At 33.5% G+C, this 12,900-nt stretch overlaps 1 protein-coding gene across 1 annotated transcript in view; it reads left to right on the forward strand.

Annotated features, from left to right (window-relative positions):
• The window catches only part of SPDYA (speedy/RINGO cell cycle regulator family member A), a 30,955-nt gene that overhangs the window by 9,478 nt on the left and 8,577 nt on the right, over positions 1 to 12,900 (forward strand). The window contains exons 2-4 of the mRNA XM_010948449.3: positions 1,883 to 1,941; positions 3,966 to 4,051; positions 5,983 to 6,154. Coding sequence (XP_010946751.1) covers positions 1,883 to 1,941; positions 3,966 to 4,051; positions 5,983 to 6,154 — 317 coding nt within the window. The remainder of the gene's footprint in view (positions 1 to 1,882; positions 1,942 to 3,965; positions 4,052 to 5,982; positions 6,155 to 12,900) is intronic.

The raw sequence follows: 12,900 nt of genomic DNA on the forward strand, positions 1-12,900 counted from the left end.
CCTTTTTTTCCCCCCCATTTCTGGGTTTTTGTTTATTTTTATTGCTTTTGGATTAGAAATAGACTCATCTAGCTTCTAGACTACTTAAATTCAAGTGTCAAATGTAAATTCTAGGCAATTCACTTTCATAGCATGAGTTTTGTTTGACCTAAAGTAAAATATATATAATGTCTTGGGTGAGCCAACCAACTGACCTGGTATCACTGCACAAGAGGGATTTCCCAAGATTTTCAGTGCTAAAACTGAGCAAACTGGGAAGATTAGTCCACCTAGAAAAGTTTCAGTATTATATCTGGAGAATATTATTAAAAATTAACTATGCTTTATCATCATGCTCATATGGTGAAACTGAGTTTCAGCTTGTTCAGATCATGAAACAGTGTTGCTTTGCTGATAAGCTTCTTAAAAAATAGCCAAAAGAAATTTCTTTATAGTACTTCTACTGTCCAAGAAAGAGAAGGGTTTTTTTTTTTGAAATATGGAATAAGGTATACAGATTAGAATAAAAGGTAGGATAGATAGATTCTGGTAAATATCTGTGGGAATGAATCAAATCAAGTACTGTAGATATTACAGTCTGATAGATTCTGGTAACAGGCTTCCATGTTTATAGAGGAAAGCAAGTGCCTATGAGGAGAACTGGGGAAGAGTGTTTACCCTGCTGAGAGGACAGAAATCTTAAAAAAAAAAGGGGGGGGGCAAGCTGGTTAAGATTTAAAGAAAAGCAAAATAAGATGAGATAATAAGAAAAATATAAGCAATAAAAAAATAAATAGAAAAAGTTGAACTATGAAGATGTTCCCTGTCAAAATTTAGAATGCTGTTAATACAAGTTTGCCTCTCTATTAAGAGTAGAGCAAAAATATTACCCACAAACTTTTTTATTATTCATAACTGATCATGAGAAATAAGAGAAAATATCTGGCCCTACCATTTTAGGTAATTTAAGAAATAGAAATGGAATTAACAAGGCAGAAATGAATTATTCTCAGAAAATAAATACTCATTCTTGGAACTTTCTGTATATTTGACTACACTGATGATATTTCTAGGCTACAACAATATTAAGAAATTATGCTTTGTTACTTAAAATGAAGGAGGAAATGGAAAAAAGTAGATTTTCTAAAATTATATTCTGATAGCTACACATGTATTTTGGGAGTATACATTTTAGCCTTTTAAAATTGAAATAAGTGTTTTTGACCTGCTTTTTGGATGTTGATCTTTATTAACAATATCCCTAATTGACCCTTTTATCATAATACTCAATTTTTCCAAAATTAAATATTAATTATAAATAACCAATGAATTATGAACCTTCTTTACATAGACATTTTCATGTGTATTTGGATAATAGATAATTGAACAGAGATAAGTAGGAGGAGAGAAAAAGAACTCAAAACTAAAAATGCCCCATACCTAAAAGGAGAAAGTAGTAGAAAAAGTAGAACATATTTAGATAACGAGTATTCATTAAGTCATTATTTCGTAAAGACTGGGTTATCTTTTATCACATTCCATTTCCTCCTGTTAAAGATTGATTTGGGGAAGTAAGAAAGAGCTAAACGAGAGCTACCCAAGACGTATTTCTCGAAGAACTACTGGAATATTCAATAAATCAAACCCTGCCACCATTCCCCCTCCAGTCTGCACTATATATTAAGGCAAATCAGATGGAAAGCCAAAGAATAAAGCAATAGCTTTTTGTACAGTGCTTGTAATGGTAACACACCAAAGAACTAAAAATTATACCTTAAACAACACTGGTCTAGGCATTTTTGTTTGATTTCTAAGCATCATTTATAATCTTATGTAAAAAATAATTTTTTAATAGGAAACATTCTGTTTTTGAAAGACAAGTCATAGCTATCTTTTGTTGTAGATGATGATTTAATTCAAGATTTCTTATGGATGGACTGCTGCTGTAAAATTGCAGACAAGGTAAATTTGGTTACAGTATCATCATTAACCAGCATTATTATGTTACTAGGCTGTCAGGACTTTAAAGACCCTTATAAGAATTTTCTGTCTTATTAAGTTTATGTCATTGGGGTTTTTTTTTGGGGGGGGGTAGTTAGGTTTATTTATTTATTTATTTATTTATTTATTTATTTATTTATTTATTTATTTATTTATTTATTTATTTATTTTAATGGAGGCACTGGGGATTGAGCCCAGGACCACGTGCATGCTAAGCCCATACTCTACTACCGAGCTATACCCTCCCCTCTGTCTTGTTAAGTTTAGAAAATGAACTAGCCTACATTTCTACTTCAGAGTGGAATCCTTACACATTAATTTTTGAAATTAGAATACAGCGTAGATTCAATACCTTTTATCAGTCTACGGAGAAAAAATAGTCTGAGATTTATTTTACTAAGCTAGTCTGTTACCTAAGGCAGTCTGTTACACATTTTGTAGGTAATTTAGATAAAACAATTCCCAATATTCTTACAAAGTAACATTAGTTTATCATGTTTCTTATTTAGGAATCAATATTTCATAAAAGAACATCATGAAGCAAACTTGACATACTGAGGATTGTGATGTTTCTGTACTCTTTAGATTTAGCTGAACAGTTACAATTTCAGCTTTATAAATGTCATTTTAGACCAGTTAGTCATATCAGAAAATTCAGCATGACTTCATATCACATTTAAAATAACGTGCTAACCGATAAAAAAGAGAATGGACAGAACACTAGCTCAGGGTTAAATAACCCACTAAGTTAATATTGATGGACTCTTTTATTTTAAGCTTAAGAGAACCAAAATAAAATCAGTTTTTTTTAATTTTGAAATTTTAATTTTGGAAAATTTCAAACAATGCGACTTAGAGTAGAGAGAATAGAACAAAGACCCTCCATGTGCTTATTATCCAGCTAAAACAATCATCCACTTACGGCCATTCTTATTTCCTCTAATCCATCTCCCCAAAACTGGATTATTTTGAAGTATATCCCGGACATCCCAATATTTTATCCACAAATAGTTCAAGATGTAGCTCTAAACGATGAAATCTTTTAAATATAATCACAGTGTCACTAAAACTTAAAAATTAACAGTAATGCTTTGGCTGTGATTGTGAAAAAAAAAAAATTAACAGTAATGCCTTCATATCAAATATCCAGTTCCTAAAAAGTTGTAGTTTTAAACTTTAGAATTTTTAGTGCATTATAGTAATTAGAGTTGTTGGACAGCAGAGGCAGTGCCTTTATCTACCCAGGAATACTGTATCAACACTATCTCAAGAGTCCTCTACTAAAAATTACCTTGAAAACTTGGAATCACCTTTGTGGCCAAACCTGTGAAGGTAGGATTAGGCATTTTATGAGAGGGAATCCAATACATCAGTATTATAACTTGATTTTAACTTAAACAGGCAGAACCTGGCAGGGGTCCTAATATCAGGCTAGACATGTATCTTCCTAATTATTATTTAAAGTATTTTTCCCCAGTGAAAATAGAGCCATATTCTAATTTCTGGTTAGAAATTATTTTTAAAAGATTATTTTAAAAAGTGAATATGGATGTCAACAACTAACTCAAAAGTGTTGAAGGAAAAAAATTTGCATATAGACATACATCAAGCCAATGTGGCAATGGAATAACGGTAAAATCTAGGTGAAGGATATATGGTTGATTATTGCTTTTATTATTATTTTAACTTCTCTATAGGTTTGAACAGATAGAAAAAAATGGGTTGTGGTTCAAAATATATTGGCAATAATAAAATTTAGGAGTTCATTCTAGTTGTAATCTTAATCATGATAAATGATCCTAAACTGTTTCTTACTGTTTATATGGATTACATAAAGCCAAAAGTAAAGACTCAAATAAATAGGTAATTCTACAGGAAGGATAAATAATGCTTTATTGTTTTAGCTTATAAAGGTAAATATTTTAAAGCAGTTTTACTTATGAAAGTATAGTATTAATATTAACTTTTAACTTTTTTCCCTATAGTATCTTTTGGCTATGACCTTTGTTTATTTCAAGAGAGCTAAATTCACTATAAGTGAGCATACCAGGATAAATTTCTTTATTGCTCTGTAAGTATGCTTTCTACGAAGTGATTTTTGTGATATTTATAATATATGTGATACCTTATTTTAAGTAGATGCTGTTTAAAACCTGATGTCTATCTTCGAGTAGGCTTTCCTGTTTAAAAACTATATATATACATATATATGTATTTTTTACTTCAATAGGATATTTTCATGTTTTTTTCACTGACCTCACCTGCTGTATGCCTAATACCTATTTATTACGCTGTATGCCTAATACCTATTTATTACTCCGTATTCCACTTGAGTTTGTATTGTACCTTTTACATTTTTCAGAGTGCTCCATAAAAGTTATTCCAGATTCTCCTCTTTTGGACTTAGGGTTTTTTAAGAGCCAGAATATTCTCTTTGAAATTTCCAGTTGTTACATATTAAAAATCATTATCATTATTGTCCTTTTACATTGAACAGCTTGTGGAAAGTGCTCTATACATACTCATTGTGGATTTATGTCTATAACAGGAGTAATTTATATCTGATACCTTTAGTATCCATTGACTGTTTTACTTAACACACTGAACTTTGACCAAGGAATAGAGTTTGTTTCCCAGTTCTTTCATTGTCTTTATATTAGATAATTCACACTAGCTTGTGATCTGTTAAATGGTTTTAATGACATGGCTTTCCAATCTGTAGGTCAGAATTCTGCTAGAATCATTATAATTTAAGAATATCTATCTCAAAAAAAAAAAAAAAGAATATCTACCTCAATCTCAAAACCTTTTCTACCCAGTACCTGAATGTAATGCTGCAGTTTGGAATATATGCATATATTTTTAGGTACTTTATTAGGGAACTACATATGAAAATATTTAAGTTGAATACTGCAACAACTGTTAGCACTGAAGAATAACTTTTTATTCAAAATCTGTTTAATCAGAATCAAAGAGTGATTCAAGAAATAGGACTAGAAGAAACTGATCTCTGCACATATTCAGGAGACACATTTCCCCCATGCATAGGAAAAAATGAACTCAGTATAAAATTTGGTGATTGCTAAATTGAGGGGATATAATAGTATTAGCTAATATTGAGCAATATGTGCAAGGTACCACAAAGCTGTTTTCTGTAAGCTCATTTAATCTTCCCTATGAGATACAATTTTAAATTATCTCCATTTTACAAGTAGGGAAATTGAGACTTAGGAATCTTAAGTACTTTCCAAGATCACAAGTCATATTGCTGTCTTCAATTCACAAATCTTTTATTCTCTATTAATCTCACTCTGTATTTTTCATTATACACATAGTCTTTGTCTCGAGGTACACTTTCAATGTGTCTATTTTTTTGAACATCTGGAATAATTATAACTGTTTTAATAATAATAACTGTCTGTTACTTCTACCATGTGTGTCAGTTTTATTTAATTGATAATTCTTATTACCATGTTTTTCTGCTTTTGTGCATGCCTGATCCCCCTCAGGTATCTGAATGTGGGGAAAGACCACCAGAAGAGATTAGAGGAAACAGTGCCTAACATTTACGCAGGGCTGGAAATAGTGCCTGTTTCCACTAGCCAGACTGAAAAAACTTACAGTTCACACTGAGTAATTCAGTACTGAGTAGAGTACTTAGGAATGTCTTGCCTTAGTGGGGAGTAATTAGCCCCAGACTGAACATTGCTGCAGATCCACCTAACAGATCATGAAAGCGGGACCTGAAAGGATCAGATTGTTTCCAAATAACTGCATTCTAGGACAAAGCTCAAGATTTATAGGGAATCAAAAATATCTAGAACTCAACGAAGTGAAATTCACTGAATCTCTATTTTGAGCTACATTTTTAAAATTATGAATAAGGTTGAACATCTTTTATGTGTTTAATAAGCAGTTTGGTTTTTTGTGTGTGTATGTGCGTGAACTGTCTATTCCTGTCCTTATCCATTTCTTCTTTGAGTTGTTGGTCTTCTTTGTTAGGTATCTGGCTAATACAGTTGAAGAAGATGAAGAAGAAGCCAAATATGAAATTTTTCCATGGGCTTTAGGGAAAAACTGGAGAAAATTGTTCCCTGATTTCTTAAAGTTAAGGGATCAACTCTGGGATAGAATTGACTATAGGGCTATTGTAAGCAGGCGATGCTGTGAGGAGGTAAGATTTTAAAATACTTTATATATGTAATCTCTGTCTTCTATTTATGTAGTTTTTCTTGTCTTGTTTTTTAATGTGCTTCTAATGGTTCATATTTTGTATGTGAAGGGTAAACCATTAACCTTGATGGTTACCATGAATACAATTTGTGTATTACAGTGTTGATGTTTTAATTTTATACCATAATAATTAAAAATTATCATTTCTATTTTTCAGAGCAGCCTACTTCTGTACTATTTTTATTTTAGTGTGTTTCTTTTGTCTAAAAGATCACCAATATATTGGGAAAGAAAAGTGTGCACATTCTAAAATACTTTATGTTAATAACACTGGAGCATAATAATAATGTTCATTTAAGTATATAAAATTTCAAATTCCCAAAGTTGAAATGTGAACTGTATGGTATAAAATTTAAATAAGTTTAAAAACTGTACCTCTTTTTACATAGAATACATAAAGTAAGTTTTCTTGATGCCAGATTCTATTAATAAAAAGCAGAAAGACACTAAAAATTAAAAGATCAGTTACTTTATCAAATGTTCTGGTTTTCAATAAAGAAGGCTAATGTTTCAAACTAAAAACTTTTGGAGTAGAATATTAATTGGAAGTCAGTGATCACTGTAAGCCAGTACTAGTTCAGAAAAGTTTGTTAAATGTGGGCTAGATATGCTGTAATTAAATGAAGTCATATCCAGTTAAATGACTACAGGCCAAAGGAGCTAATGAATGGTTTAGTGTCAAACCTGAAGCAGGAATTTAGAACTGTCACAGAACTTTGCCTAGAACTAATCTTGTTAGCTTTATTTATTAATGAGATGAAGATATTACCAGTTATGCATATTTGTGGATTAAGTTAGGATTGTTGAATGTTGGAGGGAATGCAAGGATTCAGAAATAACTTAGGAGACTGTACAGCAGGTCAAGTCTTTACAAGATTATGTTCAATAGAAAAATGTGAGAAGTTGGGTGTGAATGACCCCCTACACCACCACCACCAAATTAATGGATCTTCGTTAAAGGATTTAAATGACTCATTCCAATTACAGGACATTGAAAAAGCCCTGTACTGTTATTTATTGTTACTACCTCCCCAGGTCAGGAGTGGGTAATTTGCACACCTGTTGCCATCCTTGGTGTGACAGTGGGCCTTATTTGAACGCTGATTTTTTTCAAAGTAAATGTTTCTAGCCCCATGGAACACTCAGCTAAGAGCATGGAGAGGGCACCAGGGGCAAGAGGCCAGGAAAGGCAGTGCTCATCATGGTAGACTGCCCACTCACTCCTAAGATACAACAACTAGCATTTTAACTACAACAACTTTAAGTTACTCTGTTGGAGCTGGAATCACCTCAGTTGCTGGCACCAGACTGTCTTAAGAATCAGAGAATTATGTGCCTTAATGACATATGTGTAAAAGACTACAAAGTTTTAAACACCTAGATACTCTATTGTGTAATAGGATTCACAGAAAAGTTTAGTTTCTCAAGGCTTCAACACTAAGAACTACAGATCTCTCCCCTTATTCCAGATCTGCGTATCTAATTTCCTATTTATATTTCATTGTCTAGTAGATACCTCAGACTTAACATACTGGAAATTGAGTTTCTGATTCCCCCACGTAGACTTCCACACTTCCTCCTCCTGCAATTTTCCACATGTTAATAAATGGTAACTTTATCATTCTAGTTGTTCAGGCAAAAAAAACTGTCACCTAGACTTTTTATTTCACATCTATACCTTAAATATCCAGCATCCTACCATTTCTCACCACCCCCACCGCTAAACCCTACTTTGATTGTCATTTCTTGCCTCAACTATTACCATAACTTTCCAGATAGTCTCCCTTACAATCTTTCTCCCCTATAGTCTAGATACAGTAGCCAAAGTAAATCTTTTAGAAAATCAAATCATGTCTCCTCTACTCAAAAGCCTCCAGAGGCTTCCCATCTCACATAGGGTAAAAGACAAAGTTCTTATAGCTCTGCATGGTAGGCCAGCTCTCCTCCCTTATCTCTTTGAATTCATCTGCCATCCTTGCTCACTCCACTCCAGCCACTCTGGCCTTGCTATTCCTCAGATGCACCAAGAACACTCCCATCTCAGGGTCTTTGCACTTGCCAATCCTATTATCTGGAATGCTTTCCCCCCAGTTATTAGTATGCTTCAGTTCCTCACTTCATACAGGACTCTGCTTAAACACCTCCACAGAGAAACCTTTTCCTACCACCCTATATTGAGTAGAGTCTACCTCAAAGGAATAAAAATTGAAGAGTTCAGAAATAAGCCCTCACGTTTATGTTCAATTGGCTTTTGACAAGGGTGCCAAGAAAATTCAATGGGGAAAGAATATTCTTTTCAGCAAATGGTGCTGGAAAAATTGGATGTCGAAATGCAAGAGAATGCACTTGGAATACTTCATATTATATATAAAAACTAACTCAAAATGCATCAAATATCTAGGTTTAAGAGCTAAAAACCTTAAAAGATTCTTAAAACAGAGGTGCATCTTCATGACCTTGGATTAGGTTTCTTAGATTTAATACCAGAAACAAAAGTGATAAAAGAAAATATAGATGAAATGGACATCATCAAAATTTAAAACTTTTGTTCTTCAAAGGACGCCATTAAGAAAGTGAAGAGACAGCCCACAAACTGGGAGAAAATTTTTGATATCATCTATCCTATAAGGAACTTATGTCTAGAATATATAAAGAGCTCTTATAACCCAGCCTAAAAAGACAACCCAATATTTTAAAGGGCAAAGGATCTAAATAGGTATTTCTCCAAAAAAGCTATACAAATGTGCAAAAAAGCACATGAAAACATGCTCAGCATCATTAGCCATCAGAAGAATGTAAAATCAAAACCACAAGGAGATACCACTTTACACCCACTAACATGGATATAATAATTTTTAAAAAGAAAATAAGAAGTGTTGGGAAGAATGTGGAGAAATTGGAATCCTCATACACTTCTGGTGGGGAATGTAAAGTCATGTAATTGCTTTGGAAACCGTCTGGTAGTTCCTCAAAAGGCATAAAGTTACTGTATGACACAGCAATTCCACTCCTAGTTCTATACCCAAAAGAAATGAAACTGTCCACACAAAAACTTGTACATGAATGTTCATAGCAGCTTTATTTATAATAGTCAAGTCATTAGTTGTGAAAACAACCCAAAGCCCATCAACTAATAAATGGATAGCCAAATATCTATACAATGATACCTTACTAGGCAATTAAGAGGAATGAAGTATTGATACATGCTGCAACATGGATGAACCCTGAAAACATTGTGCTATGTGAAAGAAGTCAGTCACAGAGGACCACATCTTGTATGATTCCATTCATATCAACTGTGCCGAATAGATATCCAAAGAGACAGAATGTGGTTGCCTGAAGCTGAAGGGAGGAATGGAGTGTGACTGCTTTCCTTATGGAGTGATGAAAATGTTCTAAAATTGTCTATGGTAATGGTTGTGCAGGCCTGCATATATCAAAAGCCATTGAACTTTATAGTTTAAAAGAATGAAATGTCTGGTATTTGAGTTATATCTCAATAAAGCTGTTAAAGTAGCAAGTAGCACCTCCCACTATTACTCTGTATTTCTTTTCCTGGTTTTCCTCATAGCGCTTAACCACTGTATAACATATTCTGTTTTACTTATTTATCTTCCCAATGTCCACTTCCCCCTATTAGTATATAAATTCCAAGAAGGTGTTTATTTTGTGCTTATTGCATCTACAGTGCCTAAAACAGTGCCTGACTTTAAATAGGTACACAGTAAATATTGCCGACTGACAGAATGAATGGAACTTAAAGCTTCTGATTCTTTTTCATACTTCTTATTCCATGAAATGAAAACTATAAAACAACTCTTCACTGAGTTTACTTAGCATTGCCCCTTATCCAGGTAGATAAGCTTCTTGTTGTTTTTGTTGTTGTTGGCTATTCCAGCCAGGTACATTTGCATCTTGTTGGTGTATGAAAAAAGGAATTACCTAGTAGATTTTATCCTTGTTCTCTTAAGTATTCATTTAACAGCTAATTTGTGAGTTAGACACCAAGTTCAGTGTCATAAGGGTTTATTATAAAGAAGTATTACATCATCCTTGCCCTGAAGTTTGTTGCATTATGATAGCGAGACATGCTGTTAGAAATTTAGTTAAGTATTCTATGCAGTTATTAAAAGCCCGGTACTGGCATACTGCCAACTAATTTTTCAGTCATGTATCCTAAAATAAACTCAAGTTATGATAGTAGCTACAAACTGGCTTACAGTAATAATACTCTATATTTGCATTGTCTTTATAAATTTATATTTTCATGTAAATTATCTTATCCTCACAAAAATACCTGTGAGGGTTGTAGCATTCTTATTTTATAGCTAATGAAACTGAGGACCAAGGAAGCTGAGATTTACTCAAGATCATAGATCAATTAAGTGGCAGAGCCAGAATTTGACTTCACATCTAATGAATTCCCAGTGTTCTGTTTTCTCTGACATCTAGGTTAGTTCATATCTCTCACATTGGTTAGTTTAGAAAATGCATTTATATCTATTATTTTATCTCAGGAATTAAATAACATAAGTATTCTCTCCATTTTTCAGATGAAGTTTGGCTTAGAAAGGTTATGACTTTTCTGTGGTCACTTACTAAGTGTTATGTTCTCTGGCCTATATGGCACAATATTGTAACTGTTTTCTCTGTCAGCTACTACTTGACTCCAGGTTAGGAATTTAGAAAGCAGTATTATGTGATATAAGCAGTACTTAAACTGGGCACTCTTTCCCTTATACACCTGTCAAAGAACTTATTCTTTCATTTCAGATAATATGAATTCTGTAATCTGTCTCCTTTAAAAAAAAAAAAAAAACTTTGGCTGCTGCAGAGAAGCTAAGGGCCAGGCTTTATTCTTAACCACATCAGCTCTATTACCTTTTATTACTGGCATGTCTGCTTTCCCCCTTTAGCCAAATTTTCCCTTTTGGGTCCTAGTTTAATGAAAAAAATTTTCATTTGCTCTTTTTGTCAGCTGCTTCAGATCTTTTTCTGGAAAGAGATGAGGTATGATTAACTTGGAAAATATATGTGAGGCTTTCTCTAGAAAAGGGTGAAGACTAATCTTACTTACTCTAATCTTATTATCTTCTTACCTTTTTGGACATTGGCTCCTCTGAGGTGGAATTTGTTTAGGTTGATGATAGCTTAATTTCTGGTTAAGCTTTGTTCACAGATTATGGAGGATACCAATCCAGTGAGAAAGAGATTCCAATTCCAGTCCCTTTATGCATCATGGAAGGTAGCAATTTTATCAAGGGGAAACTTTTTTTCTGTTCTTGTTATGTTCTCTGGCCTGATTGGCACTATGTCATCATAACCATTTTCTCTGTCAGCTACTGCTCGATTCCAGATTAGGAATTTAGAAAGCAGTAGTATGTGATATAAGCAGTGTTTTGAACAAAATAATCCAATGACAGCATGCAGAAGAGACCCAATATAAGGAAAGTGCTTTGGAATCTGCTTAACGTGCTATAGATCAGGAAGCAAGGTGTAAACCTAGTGTTGAAGATGGCAATGCTGAAGAAAAATCAGTATTACAAAATTATAATTGTCATTGCTTGGCGACCAGTTGGATGTAGGGCGTATGAGAGAGTGAGCTGTCAGAATTTCAAAACTGTAACAAAAAGAATAATGAATTCCATAATGGAAACAGGGAAGATTAAAGAAGCAAACTGATTTATTGGGAAGATAAGAAATTTGGTATTAGAGATATGAATTTAAGGTGGTAAGTGACTGGTCAAACAGGTATGAATAAGATGAGTCATTAGGTGATGTTTACAGCTTGGTAGTAGATAAGAGATCCAAGATGAAGGTAATGTTAATACTTTTTGAACACGTGCCAGGCATTTTTCTTGGTACTATTTCTTGGTGTATTAACTCTCATAATTCTTTTTTTTTAATAGACTATTCTTTTAGAGTAGTTGCAGGTTCACAGCAGAATTGAGCAGAAAATACAGATAAACTCTCACAATTCTTACAGCTAGCTAGGCAATCCCAGATGAGGAAACTGAGGCACCAAGAGGCTAAAAGACTTCTCCAAGCTCACACAGTTAGTAAAGCATCACAGCAGTCGTAGGCAGTCTGACTCCAGAGCCAGTGCTTTTAACACCTATACTATGCTGCCTCCTCAGATCACAGAAGTAGAGTACATATAGAGAAAGACAGGTGGCCAAATGTTTACTTTAAAAAAACACCCACCAAAGGCTCAACCAAAAAATCTCTAAAAATAACAGAAGAGTACGATAACGTTTCTAGTAGGTCAAGTGCTACCAATGTTTCAGAGAAGTCACTTTCATAGAGTCAAAGGATTTGAGAACTGGAAGTGACCTGTTTTCTCATATATAAAAGACCTTGAGACTCAGGAAGTTACATAATTCGCCTAAGGTCATAGAACTAAATTGAATTAAGTCCAAAGTCCTGCTCTTTTGAACTTGGTATGGTTTTCTTTTTAATTCACTATTGTTACCACCACAACATTCTAATTATATATGTGTGTATAAAATATATGTAAACATATATTTAAAAGTAAACAAGTGTGTGTGCATGCATTTTTCTAGCTGGGTTAGCATGTGGAGAGACTATGATGCCTAGCTTATTGCAGAAAGAACAGTACCAAATCTATATTGTGCTCTTTGCTTCATATTTCCCTCTGCTGTTCTCAGTAGATTTTGCTATAGAAGT

This window comes from Camelus bactrianus, chromosome 15 (assembly GCF_048773025.1).
Source record: "Camelus bactrianus isolate YW-2024 breed Bactrian camel chromosome 15, ASM4877302v1, whole genome shotgun sequence".
In the NCBI taxonomy this organism is placed as follows: domain Eukaryota; kingdom Metazoa; phylum Chordata; class Mammalia; order Artiodactyla; family Camelidae; genus Camelus; species Camelus bactrianus.